Source organism: Babylonia areolata, chromosome 11 (genome assembly GCF_041734735.1).
Source record: "Babylonia areolata isolate BAREFJ2019XMU chromosome 11, ASM4173473v1, whole genome shotgun sequence".
Classification (NCBI taxonomy): domain Eukaryota; kingdom Metazoa; phylum Mollusca; class Gastropoda; order Neogastropoda; family Buccinidae; genus Babylonia; species Babylonia areolata.
The window spans coordinates 12,473,101-12,494,349 of record NC_134886.1 but is presented as its reverse complement, the minus strand read 5'-3'; the positions used below and the strand labels follow the sequence as shown (position 1 = coordinate 12,494,349).

At 41.7% G+C, this 21,249-nt stretch overlaps 1 protein-coding gene across 3 annotated transcripts in view; it reads right to left on the bottom strand.

Moving 5' to 3' along the window:
• Positions 1–21,249, bottom strand: part of LOC143287539 (D-2-hydroxyglutarate dehydrogenase, mitochondrial-like) — a 56,572-nt gene that overhangs the window by 4,219 nt on the left and 31,104 nt on the right. For 2 of the 3 annotated variants that reach the window (XM_076595591.1, XM_076595590.1), the window contains one exon: positions 13,084–13,255. In XM_076595591.1, coding sequence (XP_076451706.1) covers positions 13,084–13,255 — 172 coding nt within the window. Of the gene's footprint in view, positions 1–7,051; positions 7,242–13,083; positions 13,256–21,249 lie in introns of all 3 variants that reach the window. The other variant, XR_013055977.1, reaches the window with a different exon arrangement.

The following is a 21,249-nucleotide window of genomic DNA, read 5'->3' as shown; positions in this document are numbered from 1 at the left end:
AGGTTGATTTTATGGTATGATGCTTGGACATCATGTTTGGGTTTACATGTTGTGCATCTTGGCTTGCATAAATGATAATGTTCAGTAACATGTCAGTGGTGTGTCAATTGTTGACATACTGTGGGAACAATGTAAGCATTCAGTCACAAAGAAACACAGAGATTATGTGTGTTGCATCTGTGTAGAATGTTTTGGTTGCAACAGTTGGAGTTATTTTGAGGTTTGACATACCTATTTTGTATGTTAGGTGGTGATGGTTATATTCAAGGTGAACAAATCTACAGGCTAACTGTATGTTCATGTGTTTCCATGTGTGTGTGCACATGAGTGATAATGCAACATGGGGAACATGTGTGACTTGGTAGTTGTGATTACCATGTGTTTCTGTTACATCAGTGCAATTATGTTTAGCATATGTTTTGGTATTGATTTAACCTGGGTTTTAATATTGTGTGTGTTCCAAGTGTGCTGTTAAGTTAGAGAAATAAACACCTCAATTCATCTTTCTAAAAGACCCTGCTGTGGTACGAGGAGAGAGTGGAGTGTGCAGCTATCCTCTGCCTGTTATCCTACTCAACCCCTACCCCCACCGCATCTACCCCTTTAACAACAGCAACATCTGACAGAAATATTTCTTCTACGAAATCTGCTTTGAAGGGGTTAAAAAAAAAAGAAGAAAAAAAAAAAAGAAAAGAAAAAAAAGATCAATCAGGTTCTAATGAAGAGAGTAAATTAAACATTGAACAAGTACACACTATCAAAAGACAATATGGCAGATGAAAACTGAACAGGATCAAATCCAATCAACAGAAATGGTAGAAGAACAAGATGTGCTGTATGTCAGTCTGTGTTTCACTGGGCTAAAGATTGCCCTCACAAATGTGAGAGACATGAAGAAGTGAAAATGACAGATTCTGCACAAGAACAAGAAGAAATATGCAACTTGAACGTTGACAAAAGAACAAAAACCTGAAAATGAAAAACAAAAGACAAAAGTTTATGGATGTGCCACCATTGATACAACTTGCACAAAGAATGTGTGTGGAAAGAAATGGTTTCAGCAGTATGTTGACAAACTGGAGGAAGAAAAGATGAAAAAATCAAAACAATGTCAAGCGCAAAGGCCTTTGGATTTGGCGATGGTGTGCAAGTGAACTCTTACATGAAAACATCAATACCATTACAGACTGGAGATGTAAAATGCAGTATTGTAACAGAGGTTGTGGATGCAGACTTACCAATTTTACTGAACAAGACTTATTTCAAGAAAGCAGATACATTTTGGACATGTGCAATGACAAGGTCAAAATGTTCAATAACCTGTGGTGTTGAATTACACATCAACAGGACAATACTGTATAGACATTGTTCAACATAGACAAATGAAGGAAGGAGAAGGTTGTGAGATCCTGGTGATAGAAGAAACTGGATGAAAAAGAGAAAATAGAGTATATTATCATTAATATTCTTCTTCTTGTTATTATTATTAATACCATTACTGCAGCAGTAGTAGTAGTAGTTGTAGCATAGCATATTTTGAAGTTCCACAAACAATTTGGACATACTTCAGCTGAAAACTTGAAGAAATTGAGGCAGAATGCATGAGTCAAAAATACAGAAATGTACTGCAACATGACAGAATTAAAAGAATGTGATGTGTGTGCTCGTCATAGAAAGACACCAACAAAACCTGTGGAAGGAATGCCCTTGGCAGATGACAACAATCAGACAGTTGTTGTTGATCTGCATGAGCTGGACAACAATGTGTGGCACTCTCACATGATTGATGTCTTTACAAGATTCATTGCTGGTGCTATTATCAAAAGCAAGCAATCGTCAGCTACAGTGAATAACTTATGAAACACTGGACTGGAGTACATGGCCCACCAATGGTAGTGACAATGGCTGTGAATTCAACAATGAAGAATTTCGAGATGTATGAAAAACTTAACACTGAAGTGAAAACAACAGCTGCTTAAGGCCCTCTGTGCAATGGAACGACTGAAAGGCACAACCAAAATATTAAGTGGAAAGTGATCACAGACAAGAAAGATCTTGATTTGGAAACAGTACTGTGTTGGGGACTGGCAGCAAAAAACATCATGGTGAACACACATGTATATTGTCCGTATCAACTGGTCTGTGGAAGAAATCCAAATTTCCTTCTTCTTTGACAGATCAGCCACCTAGTTTGGAAGATATCACCTGAAGCAAAACAGTTGGAGAGCGCATCACAAGTTTACATCCCATTGGAAAAGCTTTTACAGAGGCAGAAAACCCAGACAAAATCAGGAGTGCCTACTTTTGTTCCACCATTGTATGTGTTTTTTGATGTGCTGGCTGTGCTACACTGTTCTGGTTAATGATAATAATAATGAATACTTACAATACATAGCACACTATCCAGAAATATGCTCTAGTTGCTTTTGTTTATATAACACATTATACATCAATGTTACCTGCACACACCAAAATGTGACCAACAAACTAAACACAGAGAGAGAGAGAGAGAGAGAGAGAGAGAGAGAGAGAGAGAGAGAATGCATACATTTTAACATACACATGTACATTGCAGCTGTTCTCCAAACATACACACACATAGGCACGCACAAATACACACACACACACACACACACACAGGAGCGAGCGCACAATGCGATCAAACACGCATTAATGCACATTCATACACATGCATGTGTATGTGTACACATACATCACATACATATGTATACACACCTAGTCAAACACACCACACACAAAGTAGTGGAGCTGCCATAACTGAACCTATTGCTGAGGGAAGAGGTGAGTTTTGAGACCAGATTTGAAAGAGGCAAGGGAGTCAGAATGACGGAGGTTACCAGGGAGCTTGTTCCACATCTTTGGCAAGTGAAAAGAAAATGACCTGTGTCTGCAGGTTTTAGTTCTGACTTGAGGTGTCCTGAGAAGTTGAGTGTCAGAGGAAGAACAGTGCTGGCAAGATGGAATATAGATATGGCAGAGTTGAGAAAGATACTTTGGGCCAGATCCGTTGACTGCAAAAAAAAAAAAAAAAAAAGTGGATAGTGTATTTGATCAGAAATGGGCAACCAATAGATAGACTGAAGGTCAAACTTAGAAGCTCTGCAAATGAGTCTGGTAGCCTTATTCTGAATTCGTTGAAGTCTGTCTAACAGATATTTGGGAATGTCGGCTGAAAGAGAATTGCAGTAATCCAATCTTGAGAGAACCAGAGCACATACAAGTGTTTTGTTTGCATCAGTTGAGAGATTGTGGTGGATAGAACTGATTCTATGCAGTTCCAGATTGGTGACTTCACAGATATTCGAATTGTGCTGTTGGAAGGAAAGAGACTGGTCTAGGATTACACCAAGACTGCAAACAGAAGGAGAAAGTGAAACAGGTGTGCTATTGAACACAGCAATGTTAGGAAATGAAGGAAATTGTCCGAACTTTTTCAGACAGGCTATCATAAATTCAGTCTTATTATCATTTAGTTGCAGCTTATTGAGAATCATCCAGTCCTTTAGGTCAGCAATGCACTCCCGTGTTTGAGTCACCAGTGCATTGATTTCAGCTATTGAGGCCGACTGATAAAGTTGCATGTCATCAGCAAACTCTCATGCAACATCATATGGTGACTGATGACATCTGACACAGGAATAACATACAGCACGAGAAGAACTGGGCCTAGGATGGACCCCTGTGGGACACCATATACACACCAGAGTATCTATCATTTACAAACACTTTCTGTGTAGAATCTGACAGGTAAGATGTGATCCATGCTAGTGCAGTGTCACAAATACCAAAGGAAGTTTTAATTGTGTTCAAGAATATAGAGTGGTTGATTGTGTCAAAGGATGCTGACAGGTCTAAAAGAGTGACAACAGATATCATCATCAAATCCAGAAAGCAAATCACTGACTATTCTAAGAAGGGCCGTTTTGCAGCTATGGCCACATCTATATGCTGACTGTTGATAATCAAGTTAACGATTTTGTTCCAGATGAGTTAAGAGCTGAGACAATACAATCTTTTCTAGCAATTTTAGTAAAATGACAGATCTGAGACAGGTCGATAATTTAAAAAAAAAATTATGATGCAAACATGATTTTTTGATGAGTGGACCTCCAACAGCAGATTTGAAGCTTTCAAGAAAACACCCAGACAATAAAGAAGAATTGATGACATGAGTAATATGTGGCAGTAGAACATCAATACATTCAACCAACAAAGAGGATGGGACAGAGTCAAGCGATTGGGTAACTTCCATAATACTCTAAATTCCTGCCCTTTTGCATGCTTTTTTTTGTATGGCTGGCTGGATTACAGGTGACAATGCCAAGTGTTACACACACACACACACACGCACACACACACACACACACAAGATTCAATATTCAAGATTTAATCAACCTTTGACCCCTATTGGGGCATGGAGGATTTAAGAAAACTGCGCAATCAGGAACACAACTAGGATTATCATAAAGTTTACATCAATTAAGATAAAATGTAGGTTAACATTCCTTCTTTTGCATGTACTTGTCTTATGCAACATTGCAAATCTTTATGAATTTGCTAAGTTTAAGGAAAGCCCATTTGCTTGCAGAAAATATCTATAAAAAAAAAGACTCTGGACATACATATTTATTGGGTAACAATTTTTTTATATATACAAATATCAGAAAAGTTTGGACACTCCATAAAATGAAATTCATCACCAACAGTATTCATGTCACATTTTTTACAAATAAGGTATTCTCTTGGAATTCCATTAAACCGCCCTGTTTCAATAGGTAAACAATGATTGTTGCATTTAAACTTTATTAACGAAATTATATTTACTGTGGGCAATTGACCAATGTATTTTTCTCTCTTAAATTCTTTTTATAAAATTTACAAAAAATGCATTTAGTACTTCGGTGTAATGATTCAGTCCATATCTTTTCAAAATTATCTTTCAAAGCAGTAATAACATTGCAACATAAATAACCTTTATCTAAAAATGTCTGTAATTCCCTAACAAAATCAAATCCCATCTCAACTAAAATTTGGTGTATGTCACTAATCCAGTGTGACCTATAAACCCCTTTAAAGTATAAATTATATGATATGCTGCACATTTTTTAAAGACAGTTTTTCTGACTCACTAAACAGGAGAGACGTCCAAAATCTAATTTGTCTTGATTTAATTAGGACTGAAAGTGGGTATATTCCAGTTCCATCATATATCAATTTAGTCTGGGCGGGGCGACTGTCCCCAACCCAGCGGATCACCATGTGGCAGATAGGGGAACGGCCCCCAGATATGAGGGTTATCTGCAATATAAGTCAGGCTTGCCTGGTTGAATAAGCAGTCCCGGATCAAATAGTGATGTTTCTACCAGGACGGGGTGGGGTAACAGGTGGCACTGTTCATCATGCGAGTAAGAGGTGCATAAAACCTCTAGCCCCGGGGAAGGAAAACCTTGGAGAAACAAACCAGGGTAGGGGTAAATGGAGTGGTAAATGGAGTGAAGCAGGGCTGCGTCCTGGCGCCCACACTGTTCTCCGTTCTCTTTTCTGCCATGCTGATTGACGCCTTCCAAGACTGTGACCGGGGCATCTACATTCAGTTTCGCACAGATGGCAAACTTTTCAACTTGCAGTGATTCCACGCCAGGTCCAGGGTGTTTGAGGCACTGATGAGAGAGTTCCTCTTCGCTGATGACTGCGTGCTTGCTGCACACACCCATGAGGACATGCAGTTCAATATGGACAGGTTCTCAACCGCCTGCAGGCACTTTGGACTCACCATCAGCCTCAGCAAGACCGAGTCCATGTACCAACCAGCTAGCTCACAGAACGCCAGTGCCTGCCCCCCACCTGCAGTCAAGATAAATGACACAGGGATCAAGTCAGTTGACAAGTTTTGCTACCTAGGTAGCACCCTATGCAGCAACGGAGCCCTTGATGCAGAAGTGACGCTGCGCATCGCCAAGGCCAGCTCCGCCTTTGGCAGACTGAACAACAGGCTGTGGAACAACAAAGGCATCAGGCTCAGCACCAAGATGAAAACCTACAGAGCTGTTGTGCTGACCACCTTGTTGTACTGCTGTGAAACATGGACGACGTATTGCCGTCACATTCAACAACTTGAGCAGTTTCACCAGAGATGCCTATGAAAGATCCTCAGCATAAAGTGGCAAGACAGGGTCTCCAACTTCCAGGTCCTAGAGAGGAGCGGCCTGCCCAGCACTGAAAGCCTGCTGATCCAGTGCCAGCTACGCTGGACAGGACACGTTGTCCGCACGACAGACAGCAGGATCCCGAAGATGTTACTGTATGGCCAGCTGAAGAAAGGCCACCGTGAACGTGGAAGACCCTGCAAGCACTTCAAGGACACCTTGAAGACAAACTTCAAAGCCTGTGACATAGACATCGCTTCCTGGGAAACTGATGCCCTTGACCACTCTTGTTGGAGGATGCTGTGCTCTAGTGGCATAAACATGTTTGAAAACAAGAGAACGCTGGCCATTAAGGAGAAGTGTGAGCGAAGGAAGCAGGGCTCAACTTCTGGAGACATTTTCCCTTGCAACACCTGTGGGAAGTGCTGCGCATCCAGAATCGGCCTCTTCTCCCATATGAGGACACACACTGACAGATAAGCCTGCCTGCCTTCTCATCCATCAGACTGACGGGAGACTCCATCATCATTTTCTGAGCAGATTTAAAAGATTTCAGCGAGATAGGACACAAATTTTCTGGTAGTTTGTTCCACAGTGACCGAGCCTGGAAAGAAAAAAGAAAATGCAAGTACTTCAAAAGAAAATGTTCCACAAAACTATCATGTGGAGTCAACAATAACTGATCTTGACATGAATTCTGAAGAAGAAACAGATAAAACTGATGCAATAGGCAATGAAAACTATCATGCCTTAAAATCAACCAAACAAGTGACAGAAAAATGTTTGAGGTTGGAAAGCATTGGAATTAAAGAAGTGATGGAGAAAGAGATTATGAAAGATGTTATATGGTTCAATATACACAAAGAATTGGCAGACTGTCTCACCTAGAGAGGGGTGTGACGTCGTTAAGAGCAGACCAGCACAAACGGCAGAAAATTCTACGCGCATCTGTGCATTAAGAAGCACTCCCTGACTCATCTCGTTATACACATTCCGGCGGTACCGCAAGGCCCCGCCCCCTATCACCTGGCCCGGTTGAGCATCATGATGCGGAGATGCGCCGTACCGTAGTTACTAAAAAAAAAAAGCAGAGATGGTGCATAATAATAATAATAATAATAATAATAATAATAATAAAACATTTAGATTTTAACTTGTTTCTTTTAAATTGTTATTCATTGCGCTAGTTACGTAAACTTCACACTGAATGACGGTCAAACATTTAAAATCTGCTTTTTAGTACCTGCCTTTATAAAAAGGAGAGTACTATTACGATGGAAGCCATGTCGCAAAATTTATGTCTGTGTGTGTGTGTGTGTGTGTGTGTGTGTAAACACAAATGTGTGGCAAGGGCTACATCAAGATCTACTGGATGTGTGTGTGTGTGTGTGTGTGTGCGTGCGTGCGTGCGTGCGTGTGTGTGCGTGCGTGCGTTTGTGTGTGTGTGTGTGTGTGTGTGTGTGTGTGTGTGTTTATTATGTGTGTTTCACAGTTTGTTTTGTCTACTTCATCGACGGTGAACTGGACTATGAATAGTCCAACAAGTATTTCTGTTGTGTAATTTTGATATTTGTTGTTGTTGCTTCTTCTTATTTCTTTTTTGTTGGGTTTTGTTTGTTAGTTTGTTTGTGTGTGTGTGTGTGTGTGTGTGTGTGTGTGTGTGTGTGTGTGTGTGATATAATATTTCTGGGTTTTCTTACGTGGTTTCTTAAGTAGTTGATGTGTCGCTAGTATGTGGTTTGTATTTATATTTTGTTGTTGTTGTTTTGTTTTTAGTACTCTCCTTTTATAAAAAGGAGAGTACTGTTATGATGGACCAGTGCGAGAAATTTCCGTCTGAGTGTCTGTGTGTGTGTGTGTGAGTGTGTGTGAGTGTGTGTGTGTGTGTAAACACAAATGTGTGGCAAAGGCTACCACAAAATCTACTGGACCAATTGATCTAAAATTTGACACACAGTTCGGCATAATTCTAGTGATGATGCCCGGCCATTTAGATTGTCACTTCCGGTTCTGGGAGACTATTTCCGGTCCAAAAAACGGTTTGGGCGCTTAAGCACAATAACACAAGAACTAGATCTAGCCTATGGCTTTATTTGGCCTATGACTGCGTTGTCTTTCTGTGTTTCAAGTTACGTCTTACACCTCTGCAATTCGTTTCGACAAGCAGAGAAAAAAAATGACGTCCAATAATGACACGATTTGATGACGTAATCTCACTAGATTATCAACACTTATACTCTTTTAGTTTCTAAATGGTCTGGGGAGAACTCATTGAATGATCAGGGAAGGGAAAAAGTTAATCTACATTATGTTTGCTGCTTTTATTGATCAACAAATTCTTAGATGGAGGATAATTAACATTATCATTGTGAATTAATTACCAAGTTAGTGACGCATCCCGCTTATCATCAGATTCTGCGAATTTTCTGCCGTTAGTGCTGGTCTGCTCTTAACGACGTCACAGAGGGGCTTCACTGACGAAACTTCAGCAGACTCTTGAAGAAGGAAAGATCCAAATTTCTGTGATCTGTCTTTGACAACGTCACTTTGACCAGCCGTGTCAGCAAGTGACTTCAGAATTTTCCACTGCCTATGAGTCATACAGTGTGGTTCATCCGTCAGGATCAACGAGGACCATCTAGTCATCCTAGGTGTGGGTGGGTTGGGCTCTGTGGGTGCGCAGATGACTGGTCAGGCCAATCCGCGCCCGGAAGGTTCTGATGCAGTGTGGACAGGGGATGGTGGCGGCTGTCGGGGACTTGCTGGCCCTGCTTTTCCTGCCCTGTCTGCGTTGCTCTGCTGTAGCGATTCTGTTGGCCTCACAGGATTTGGCGCCTTTGTGGACAGCTGAACGCCACTTTGGTCTGTCCATTGCATTCAGCTCCCATGTGTCATGGCTGATGTTGAAGGCCTTCAGAGAAACTTTCAGAGTGTCTTTGAAGCACTTCTTTTGGCCTCCATGGGAGCGCTTGCCATGTTGGAGTTCGCCATACAGCAGTTTCTTGGGGAGCCGGTGGTCTGGCATGCGAACTACATGGCCTGCCCAGCGCAGCTGGGCCTGCATCAAGATGGTGTAGATGCTGGGCAAGTCTGCATGAGTGAGCACCTCTGTGTCAGGGATCTTCTCTTGCCACTTTATGCCGAGAAGTTTTCTGAGGCTGGTGGTGTGGAAGTGGTTCAGCTTTTTGGCGTGGCGTTTGTAGACTGTCCATGATTCACATCGATAGAGCAGTGTGGTGAGAACTATGGCCTTGTATACTTTGAGCTTCGTCTCCAGGGTGATGCCTCTCCTGTTCCAAACGTTCTTATGGAGTCTGCCGAAGGCAGTGCTGGCTTTGGCGAGTCTGGCATTCACCTCGTCGTCGATGACAACTCTGCAAGAGAGTGTACTGCCCAGGTATGTGAACTTGTCCACCGCGTTCAGTCATTGCCCATTGATGAAGATGTTTGGTTTAATGTAAGGCTTTCCTGGAGCTGGCTGGTGCATCACCTCAGTCTTCTTTGAGCTGATTGTGAGGCCAAAGTTGTCACAGGCAGCAGAGAACTTGTCAACACTGTGTTGCATGTCAGCTTCGGAGGCAGCGTTGAGAGCGCAGTCATCAGCAAACAGGAAGTCGTTGACAGTGTCTGTCCTCACCTTGGTTTTTGCTTGAAGCCTCCTGAGGTTGAAGAGTGAGTCATCTGATGCCAATACCTACGTCAGCGTCTCTGAAGGCATCTGTCAGCATGGCTGAAAACATGAGACTGAACAGGGTGGGGGCAAGAACACACTCTTGCTTGACTCCGTTGGAGACAGGGAATGGTTCTGAAGTCTCTCCGTTGTCTTGGACTCGGGCCAGCATCCCATCGTGTAGTTGCCGTATGATGGTGATGAACTTTCTGGGACATCCGTACTTCGCCAAGATTCTCCAAAGGCCATCTCTGCTAACAGTATCGAAGGCCTTGGTCAGATCGACATGGGTGGAGTAAAGGTCGGCGTTCTGTTTCTGACACTTCTCCTGGAGCTGCCTGGCAGCAAACATGATGTCGATAGTCCTGCGTTCTTTCCGGAAGCCACACTGTCTCTCTGGTAGGAGACCTTGCTCAAGACGCGCTATGCGACGGTTGAGTAGCACTCTGGCCAGAGTCTTGCCTGCAACGGACAGCAGGGATATTCCACGATGGTTGTCACAGGCCCGTCGATTTCCTTTGCGCTTGTACAGGTGTATGATGGAAGCGTCTTTGAAGTCCTGTGGAACTACCTCATGCTGCCAGATGAGCTGGAACAGCTGATGAAGCTTCTCAGTCAGTGCCATACCACCTTCTTTGTAGACCTCAGCTGGAATGGAGTCTGAGCCAGGGGCTTTGCCATTGGATAGCAGACGGATAGCTTTCTGGGTCTCCTCCAAAGTTGGAATGGCATCCAACAACTCACTGACTGGCACCTGGGGGAGTCGGTTGATGGCTTCATCACTGATGGTGGAGGGGCAGTTCAGTACGCTGTCAAAGTGTTCAGCCCATCTCTCAAGGATCCCGTCCTTGTCAGTGATTAGGGTAGAACCATCAGCACTGAGGAGTGGAGCAGATCCGGAGGTGGTGGGACCATAGACTTCTTTCAGGCCGTTATAGAAGTTCTTCATGTCGTTCCTGTCTGCAAAGCCCTGGATCTCATCAGCTTTGTTGCTCAACCAGGAATCCTACATCTGCTGCAGCTTCACCTGGATGGTGCTGCGTGCGCTCTTCAGTATGTCTTTCTTTAACTGTGACTTGGGATCTTCAATGTGGGCTCTGTAGGCTTGGCGTTTGTCTTCCAGCAGCTGCTTGATCTCAGTGCAGTTCTCATCAAACCAGTCTTTGTGCTTCCTGGCAAAAGGCCCCAGGCACTCCATGGCAGTGTTGTACACTGTCTCATGCAGTGCGCCCCACGCTACCTCCACATTCTGGTTGTCCAGCATGGTGGACTCAAGGCATTCCTCCAGGGTGTCAGCAAAGCTCTGCTTGATGTTGCCTAGCTCCAGCTTGTTGACATTCAGGCATTTGGGTGCTTTCATGCCCTGAGGCCGTCTCTTGGGCTGGATGCGGAGGTTGAGTTTGGAGATGATAAGGCGGTGGTCTGTCCAGCACTCGGCACCACACATGGCCCTCGTGACTTGTACGTTCTGCCTGTCCCTCTTCCTGATGATGACAAAGTCGATGAGATGCCAATGCCCACAGCGAGGATGCATCCATGACGTCCTGTTACGGGTAGGGAGGCAGAAGACAGTGTTTGTGATAAGAAGGTCGTGCTCGGCACATGTTTGGAGAAGTAGTTGACCATTGCTGTTACAGTTGCCAACCCCAATCACGCCTTTCCATGAGGTGCTGTCACAGCCAACTCTCGCGTTAAAGTCACCAAGAATGATGAGCTTGTCTGCATTGGGAACAGTGGTGATGACAGTGTTCAGGTCCTCGTAGAACTTGTCCTTGATCTCATCCGGGTTGGTCATGGTGGGCGCACAGGCACTGACAATAGTGGTAAACTTCTTCCCGTTGCATAAAGGAAGTTTCATCGTCATCAGGTGATTGTTCACTCCTTTCGGGGGGGCCAGCCAGCTTGCCAACAAGGGTTGTCTTCACTGCAAAGCCAACTCCAGACTCACGTCTCTTTTCAGGTCCACGACCACTCCAAAAGAAGGTGTAGCCTGCGCCTTGCTCACAGAGTTCGCCTTCTTCTGCCAGTCTGGTGTCACTTAGGGCAGCGATGTTAATGTTATACCTGGCTAGTTCACTCGCAGTGAGTGCTGTGCGTCTCTGTGGTCTGTATGAGTCGCCTCTGTCCAGAAGCATACACACGTTCCATGTGGCAATGGTCAATGGGGTTGTTTTCTTCGTTTTCTTTGTGTGTTGACCGCTTGAGTAGGGTCCCTGTCAGCCGCGGTATGCTGACTAGGGTGGTGTGGAGCAGGCAATGTTTACGGCACCTTTTCTAGCCCCTTCCTCATGCCATGGAGGTGAGCAGTGCTGTACTGAAGAGGGCTGCTCAGTCGCTCAGAGGGCTGCCAATCTCCACCGCTGCTCCAGTCGGTAAAAAAACGACCCTATGGCCTGAGCCGCCTGTGTGCAGGTCCGCGGCTATGACTGCTAGTGTACCCACACCTGTCGCTTCTTTGCTCGCCTGTCACCACAGGGCTTGGGTAAAATGATGGTATGGGATGAAGGATGATTGACGACTTGTGCGATGACTTTGTTTATAGTGAGGAGTTGCGCACCGTCGACCTCACTCTCTTGTCCGAGACCGTCTGTATCCAGTGGAAAGACGAGGTCAAGACGACTGGAGATGGATACGGATGCAGTGGATGACCAGGATGTCCTATGTGCCTCATCCTGCCCTCAGTACTCCACAGTGCTCTGCTGCAACCGCCTTCCTCTCTGTTGAACCATGAAGGTTTCTTCCGCAGAGTCTGCCGGATCCAGTCTTCACATGCTTGGGTAGACAAGCCCTAACTCACCGAGGGGTTGAGACCCGTCGGCTACCCTCACCTAGTTTAGCCAGCCTGTCAAAGCTGTTGCATGGGGGTTGGGTGCTGCCGCATGCTAGCAGCTTCTAGGACCCACAGGTGAGAGCTGGGTGCCGGTGGGGACCAACAGAGGACGAACCACTCCCTGAAGAGCGTGACAAGCCCCCCCTCTAGAGGTACTACCCCTCCCGTGCACCCCTAACCCCTGAGTCATACAGTACAGACTGTACAAGTCCAAGGATGTAAACTATCTTCAAACATTTTAAAGACATGTGGAAACTACCAACTGTGTTCTGGACTGACAGATGCATCCTGTAGGTGTATAACAGTGCAACAAAAGGGACCTAAGTCTGACATCTTAAGGCAGGCAATGGATTAAGTTGCTTCCTCAAGATTGCTTGCTTCTGAAAATGAAAAAAAAACGCTTATCACCCACTTACCATCTCCAACATGGCCATAGCCGACCACACGCCTGGCTGACCCCAACACTCGCTGACGCATGTCAAGCACCAGTTGATAGAATGAGGACAGTGGCAGTGACACATCATACTTGTAACAGTAGCCATCATGAAGTAAACCTTCTGCTAGGCGTTCTCGCAGAGACCAGATTGCCTTTAAAAACAGAGGAGAAAAAAAGCAAGAAAAAAAAGCAAAAACCATGAGCACATGCATAAAATATATCAGTGCCAATTATTTCTTAAACTTAATTCTTTACTTTCATTATCTGATCTTCATGTTACCAAAATCTTCTTTCTTTTTAAATTTCTAGACTAATACAACATGACTCTTAACCACCTACAAGAGGCAAAGACTTCATATCAAACACGTAATTCCTGCAGATTTCTTTAAAAGAATTAACCAAATAAAACTGAAAATGCAGGAAGGACGGTAGCAGGGGAAATGTTTCTAGTGTTACTAGTACTTACATATGAAATATTGATCCAAATAATATTTTTTGCACACCATCAGAAACAAACTTATGTTGAACTCAAAGTTGTGTGCCAGAATGAATGAATGAATTTGATTTAATGATGGAAATGGAATGAGCAAGGACATGCTTTTTTTCATCTGGCCCTCAGGGCAAAGAAATTAAACAAGCAAACAACAACAAAAAAACAACAACAACAAACAAACAAATAAAATAGAATAAATAACAAAGAAGAGAAAACAAAAAAATATCATACCAAGAAAAGACAAAATGCAAATACTAAAATGGACACTTCATACACACACAAACAGACTTGCATATGCATAGATATATACCCATATTTAAAAATTGTGCATGGTATTTCATTTTTCTGCATCAAAAACATATTTTCCATTTTATCAAACAATGAGCTTCTGAAGTTAACACGACTAGTTATCTGTTTCAAAAAGGAAGGCAATCATTCCAGTATGAACCACTACTGTATGAAAGGCTTGGCTTAAAGAGATCAATTCTAGGAAGAGGTATTGCAAGTTGATGAAAGTGTCCATTGCTGTCTATTGGAAAGCTTTTTACAAATACCATGAGGTGCTGCTCCAGTAACTTCTTTGTGCATAAATGGAGCTTTGTTGTATTCTAGTCTTAGATACAGTGGAAGAACGTTCAATAATACATAATCATCTGTGGTTAATGAGCAGGATTTTAAAGGAACTAGTTTAAGAGCACAATCTGTTTCAAGGTTTTAGAATATTTGCACTAGACAAATCCCATCCTGTCAAGGGATAATCTACAGTTATATGGATATTGCTTGAAAGAACTTTCTACGAGCATGGATATTAAGAAAATGTTTAATTTTAGATAGTTAAAATACTTTTTGAGGTATTCATACTTTTTGAGGTATTCTTTTACACAGATAAGCAACATGATCAGACCAAGATAGATTATTATAAAAGATGATACCTTGTACCTTATGCGATTTTACTTCCTCAATTTTGATTCCAGAGAGAGAGAGAGAGAAATAGAAAATAAGTGTTTTGAAGTTATTGTCTGGTTGTTATACACATGCATTTAATATTCTTTGCATTTAGACACATATGATTAATTTCAGTCCATGTGGCTAATTGGTTGAAGCTTTTTCGTAGTTTTGATGTCAATATATTTATGGATGCATGATTGAAATAAACTAAATTGTCATCTGCAAATAAATCACAAACTGTTGTTAAACACAGAGGCAGAATTTTAATATATTATGAGAATCATACTGGACCAAGGATAGACCCTTGTGGTACACCATACCTTGTTGTCTGCAAATCTGACTTAGAATCATTAATACTAACTAGCTGTTTTCTGTTCGACAGAAATGATGAAATGAGCTGAATCGTATCTTCAGATAGTCCGTATTAAATAATTTCTTTAACATGAGAGAATGATTAATGACATCAAAGGCTTTTGAAAAATCCACAAAACTACTCCTGTTAGATCATTAATATTAACATTTAAAAGCTATTTATTGACAATCTGTGTCACACTGTGTGGCAGGAATAATTTTCCCTAAAATGAGATTGTTTGAGGTGAATCAGATTAATTTATTCAAATGGAAAAGTATATGTTTTATGATGCGTTTTTTCTCATGGTTTTGATAGAATTGAAAGAATTGATACTGGTCTGTAATTTGATGGGTTTTTACTGGTCACCTGATATTAACAATGAAACGACTCTGGCTTGTTTAAACCATAATGGAAAATTATTCTTGTCAATGCAAAGGTTATATATATATATATATATATATATATATATATATAAATGTTAAGGTATCTGTTACCATTCAGGCAGCTATTTTCATGATTTTGCCATCCAGGTCTCTTGTATTAGACTGTTTTAAGGACAGCAGGATGTCTGATACTGATAAGAAAGGAATGGATACTTTGAAATCAATATCTTAAGATGAACAAAAATCCTTTAACGTTTGTTATCAGTTGTTCTGCTATATCTAAAAAGTTGTTACTTATATTGTTTGGGGAAATGTCTTTTGTGTACACTTGCAATTTTGAAGACCCCTTGCTTGTTAATGACAGTCAAAAAAGATTTAGAAGCTGTGTTTATCAGATACTAAGTCTTGATAGTAATAATATTCTGCTTTATGTCTTATTGACATTATCTTGTTTTTCTGTGTATCAAAGTTTTTATGGTTTTCAACTTTTAGAAGGCCATGTTTATGTATTTCTTTTTTGATTTCCACTGTTATCAATGGAGGTTTGTGGTGGTGCTTTACTTTTTTGATTTTCAAGGGTGCATGTTTGTTGTATATATCACTGATTGTGTGCGTCCAAATGTGTGTGGCTTTGTCTGGATTGGTGAACTGATAGTTTTGGCATAACAGGGAATTCAGTAGATCTAAAAGGAAAGTATCCTTTAAAAAGCTTTAAAAAATTTTTATTTTTATTTTTATAAAATCCATACATGATAGTTCTGTGGCTTGTTTTGGGAATTCCAACTCCTTTTTCGACCATGTGATACTACATCCAGATGATGGGGAGCACATTTCAGTGATGTTCTGTTTTGACAATGTGTATAAGTGATCTATAAGGGTGTTTGAAGTGGTTGGTACACGTGTCTGTTGGTCAATCAGCTGATCTAAATAAACTGTTTTATATAATTGAATCCAGTGTGCTTGAGGTTTTAGTAAGTTGACGATAAAATCACCCAGTGGTAACTAGTATTGTTTCATTATTTTCAAGTGTGACAGTATCCATCACTGTATTAAGATTATCCAACCCTTTCATTCTTTCTGCTACATTCCTGTGGATAAATCCAATACATAACACTTTGCCATGTTTTATTTTTATTTCTACTCATAATGAGTCAATGTGGAACTGTTCCTGTATTACTTTTTTCACTTATGAGACAGATTCACTGCCATAGAGTAATAGGCCTTTTTCCACACTAATTTTATGGTCACATTGATAAAAAGGTAAATCAGAATGTAATATATGATCAGAGAGATGTGATTTAGAGAAACAAAACAGATGAAAGTTATTTCCAGAATTTTCAAATATTGAAGGTATTTCTATTTTATTGTTAAGTGAACGGTTAATATTCAAATGACCAGTCCGTAATCCTTCTTGTGAAGGCAAAGTGTTTTGTGTAGGCAGGCATTTTGGGAAAATGTACAATGAAAAGCTATAATATTTTGATACAGCAAATCAAACAAGTATCAAACAAGTCCTAATAGGACAACAACGTTGACACAAATATATACACCCATCAAATACACCACACAGTCACAATGCAAATCTGTGTAAACAAGAGAAGAAAAAAGGGGTTGGGGTGTCAATGATTTCAACCCAAGTATGCAAGTAATTCAAACAAGTGTGGAAATCACAATATCAATGTGAAGTCAGAAAATATGCAATTACAAGAAATATCAGATGCAAATAAAGCACACTTACAATGTACTTAACAAACCAACAAAAAAGAAAATAAGTCATATGATTCAAACTCAGTTGCTTGATGATCAAAAGAAAACATAATCATTCAGTTAGCAGAGCAGGCTGCAACATAACTGTTACAGTGCGAAAGAGAGAGAGAGAGAGACAGAGACAGACAGACAGACAGACAAACGGATGGACAAAGACACAGAGACAGAGACTTCAAATTAACATGAAAAGAACCATAAATCATAAACAGAAATGTAAAAAGGTACCCCTGCACATTTTATGCAATCAACTGATTATGGTTGTCTAAATTGATATGAAAGTATCAAATACACATAATCACAAGAACTGTCAATATTCAAAATTTATGTACCATGCTTTTCATCGAAACAAATAACTATTTCGTTCACTTATTGACTTTTTCAACAGCAATATGAATATACTTTATTTGAATTAGGACATGTTTTCTCTGAATAGAATACCAGGTGTGATCACCCATTTCATCCAGTATGAAAATAAAGATGTCATGGTACCATTATTCAAATCATTAATAAGACCAATACTGGAATATGGTAATGTGATATAGTCCCTTTACTTTAGAAAACATATTGACTTGATTGAAAATGTACAGAGAAGATTCACCAAGCAAATTACAGGGATAGGTAATATGCCCTACGAAGAGAGACTAACTAGTTTGAAACTCTCAAGCCTGGAATATCACAGGTTAAGGGGTGATATGATTGAGACATATAAGATTCTATGTGGACATTATGAAAAGAGCACTACACAAAATCTTTTCACTCTGAAGGACAGTAATTATACCAGGGGACACCCACTAAAACTAATGAGGACATTAACCAAATCAAACCTTTTTTCACACTTTTTTACTAACAGGGTTGTTGACTTCTGGAATGACAACATTAACCAAATCAAACCTTTTTTCACACTTTTTTTTTTGACTAACAGGGTTGTTAACTTCTGGAATAATCTGCACAGTAACATTGTCACTGCAGGAACACTTAACAATTTTAAGAATTTATTAAACACTGGAAGGATTATAGATTCCAAGTTAATTTCTCTGTAGGAAGCTAGCCATAACATTAGTAATTGCGCACTGTTATATAAAGTTAAAAAATAGATAAAGTTTTAAAAAGTCCTAATGTTCAGGCAAAAGGCTGATAAAGCCTAAGAGCCATGACACTTGATATGATAAATTCCCAACTGAGCTACGTTGTGTTGGGATCTGAAAAGTCATATTTAACAATGTCATGGCCAGAGGGTGAAAATCATTTTGTGGTCTGGTTTGACCAACGGTCTGATAGGAGTGGGCATGCTGATTCCCTTCTGGAACAGCAGACACACTGTTTTGGGGATGGTGGGGTGGGATGGGCATGTCATAACTGATGAGTGGAGGAAGGGGGGTGTGCTTGTATATCATATGGAGCATGCATCAAAATCAACATTGTAGTTGCCTATGTTATATGAGGAAGCTGTGCAACAATGAAAAGGAAAACGAATGGATATGGTGTGCCTTCTGTCATCAATGATATCTGGGACAGGAGGCTGATGGGGTGGAGGAGGCTGATTATGTGCTGGTTCCTTGAACTGTCTGCTTTGTCCGTGAAGTGAAGGGAAGTGGAAGGCTGAGGTAGGGGGAGGGCAATCATCATGGACAATGGACTGTGTTGAAGGCAGGTGGGGTCAGCTCTGTTCACCAAGGAATGGGGACATTGACTGCCATCACCCTGTACAGGTTGTGCATTTTTTAGTCCATGCAGACAGATGGGGTAGAAATTATGATCAGCATTATTTCACATCTACCTCTGTAATAATTAACTGTCCAGCAGTGTTGCCATTCCCTTTGCACTTGGGTGGGTTAAAGTTTGGTACTGGGCCAGTCATGGAGCACCTGTTGTGGCAGTGAATGTATCATGGTTGTCAATGAAGGTGATACCATGGTCCCTGCAAACGGAACTGAGGTTTTTGGTTGGATAGAAAGATTGCATTGTTTAGATTGTTGCGGCCCCTGGCTGGTATGATGAAACTGGCTACAACTGTGGACTCTGGGAACTTTTTTTACAGACAGTAAAAAGCTCTGTCAATGACTCTGGGGAGTGGATCAGAAGAACAGCTGTAAAGGAAATGATTCCACCTAAAGAATCCCTCACTGATGGGCATTTCATTGTTTGTTCATATTAAGTATCTTTAAAATTTTAAACATTCTCTGTTTCCATCTGACTTTCTGATGAACTAATCAAAAGAAGAAATCCTAATGTTAGTGCTGTTCTCCACACAAAAACTGATTTTCAGTCTTGGTAGTCCATGACAGTCCAAAGCTGACACAGTCCAAGACTGGAGGCACACGGGCACATGTAGGTGTTACAAAGGCAGTCTGTTGTCTGAGGACAGATGGACACTGCTGTGTAACATCTGTCTCTTGCAGCAGTGAGTTGTTGTTGCCGGTCCTCTTCAAAGTCAGCCATCATTCTGGTCATGCTGGTCTGCTTGCTGTGGAGGCTTCAAATTCCCAAGCCTGTATGCCAGTCCACTTGAGGTAAGTCTTCAAGTTGTCCTTATACCTCACTTTGTGCCTTCCATGTCTGCATGAACCTTTCTTGAGCTGATCATAAATCAGTTGTCTGGGTATGCAACTGTAATCCATTCTGATCAAATAGTCAACCCAGTGAAGCTGAGCCTTCAGTTACACTGACTCAATGCTCGTTGAGCCAGCTCTGCCCAGGACTTCTTGGTTAGGTAGCGGGTGTTGGCCAAGGTATTTGAAGATCTCTTCACACTTCAGCTGGACTCCATCAATGATGTATTAAGCTGGGGCTGGCCTGTGTTTTGGGCTGCTTGGACTAGGACCTGTTTTTCCCAGGCTGATTGTCGGTCTAAGCCTTGATGCTTCTGCAAAGCAGTTGACAATTCCCTGCAGATGGTCTTCCTTGCATGCCATTAAGGCACAGTCATTCACAAATAAGGCTTCAATGAGTTTTTCAACCATCTTAGTTCAGACTGAGAGACAGCAGAGGTTAAACTTACAGACAGATCCATCTGAGCAACACTGGATGTACAAGCCTACGTCTTTCACAGCATGGTGCAGGACCTGCGTGAAGAACAAGCTGAACAGCACAAGGGCAAGTACACAGCCCTGTCTCACCCATTGGAAATTAGGAAGGTATTTGTGTAGTCACCATTTGTGAGAACGTATCCAGTCATGCTGTTGTGGAAAAGCCTTATCAAAGTGGTGAACTTGCATGGGTTGCCCAGCTTCATGAGAATGGTCCATAAAGCATCTATGCTGATGGTGTCAAATGCTTTGGTCAGGTCTATGAACACTGCATACAGGTCCACTTGTTGCTCAGTGCACTTTTCCTGGAGTTGCTGCACAGCAAACACTATATCTGTAGCACTGCAACCAGGAGGGAAGCCACACTGGGCTTCTGGTAGGTTGCTCTCGGAGACACTGGAGATGAGCCTGTTCAGGAGAATGTGGGCCAGAATCTTTTCAGCAATGGAGTGTAGGGATATTCCTCTGTAATTTCCAAAGTCTGAGTTTGCTGCTTTGTTCTTATACAGTGCCAGTATGATGGCATCTCCGAGACTGATGGCACACTTTATTTCTCAAAGATGGCAGAGAGAACATCATGGAATACTTTAAAGGCTGTAGTTCCAAGCGCCTTGTACAGGTCTGCAGGAATTCCACCTTTCCCAGAGGCTTTGCCACATTCTATCTGCTTTATGGCAGTCCTGATCTCATCACCAGTGGGTGGAAGGTCAAGTTCCTCTTGTGGTAAACTCTGGACTATTTGTTGTAAAGCTGCCTGGCTGACAGTAGATGGCTGGTTCAAAAGTTGGTTGAAGTGCTCTTCCCACCTTGCTCTGATTCCATCTTTGTCTTTAATGATGGTCAAACTGTCAGCTCACATCAAGTGGGCTGTAGATGGCCTTGATGGTACTGAATAGTCTTGATGGTACTGAATAGTATCTTGCAGTTGTTGGTATCTGCATAACGCTGCACTTCCTCGGCTTTCTGTTCCCACTGACTGTGTTGTATATCACAGAGCTCTCCCTGGGTTCTGGACTGATAGTTTTTGTATGTGTCTTGTCTTGAGGCACAGCTTGGGTAGTTCTGACAGTCAGTGAAGGTAATTCACTTTTCATCTAGCAGTGCTTGCTTGGCCTGGTTGTTTTTTGTAAAATCATTCTTGGCGGAGCTTCCTTTTTGGGCCTAGTACTACCTTGGC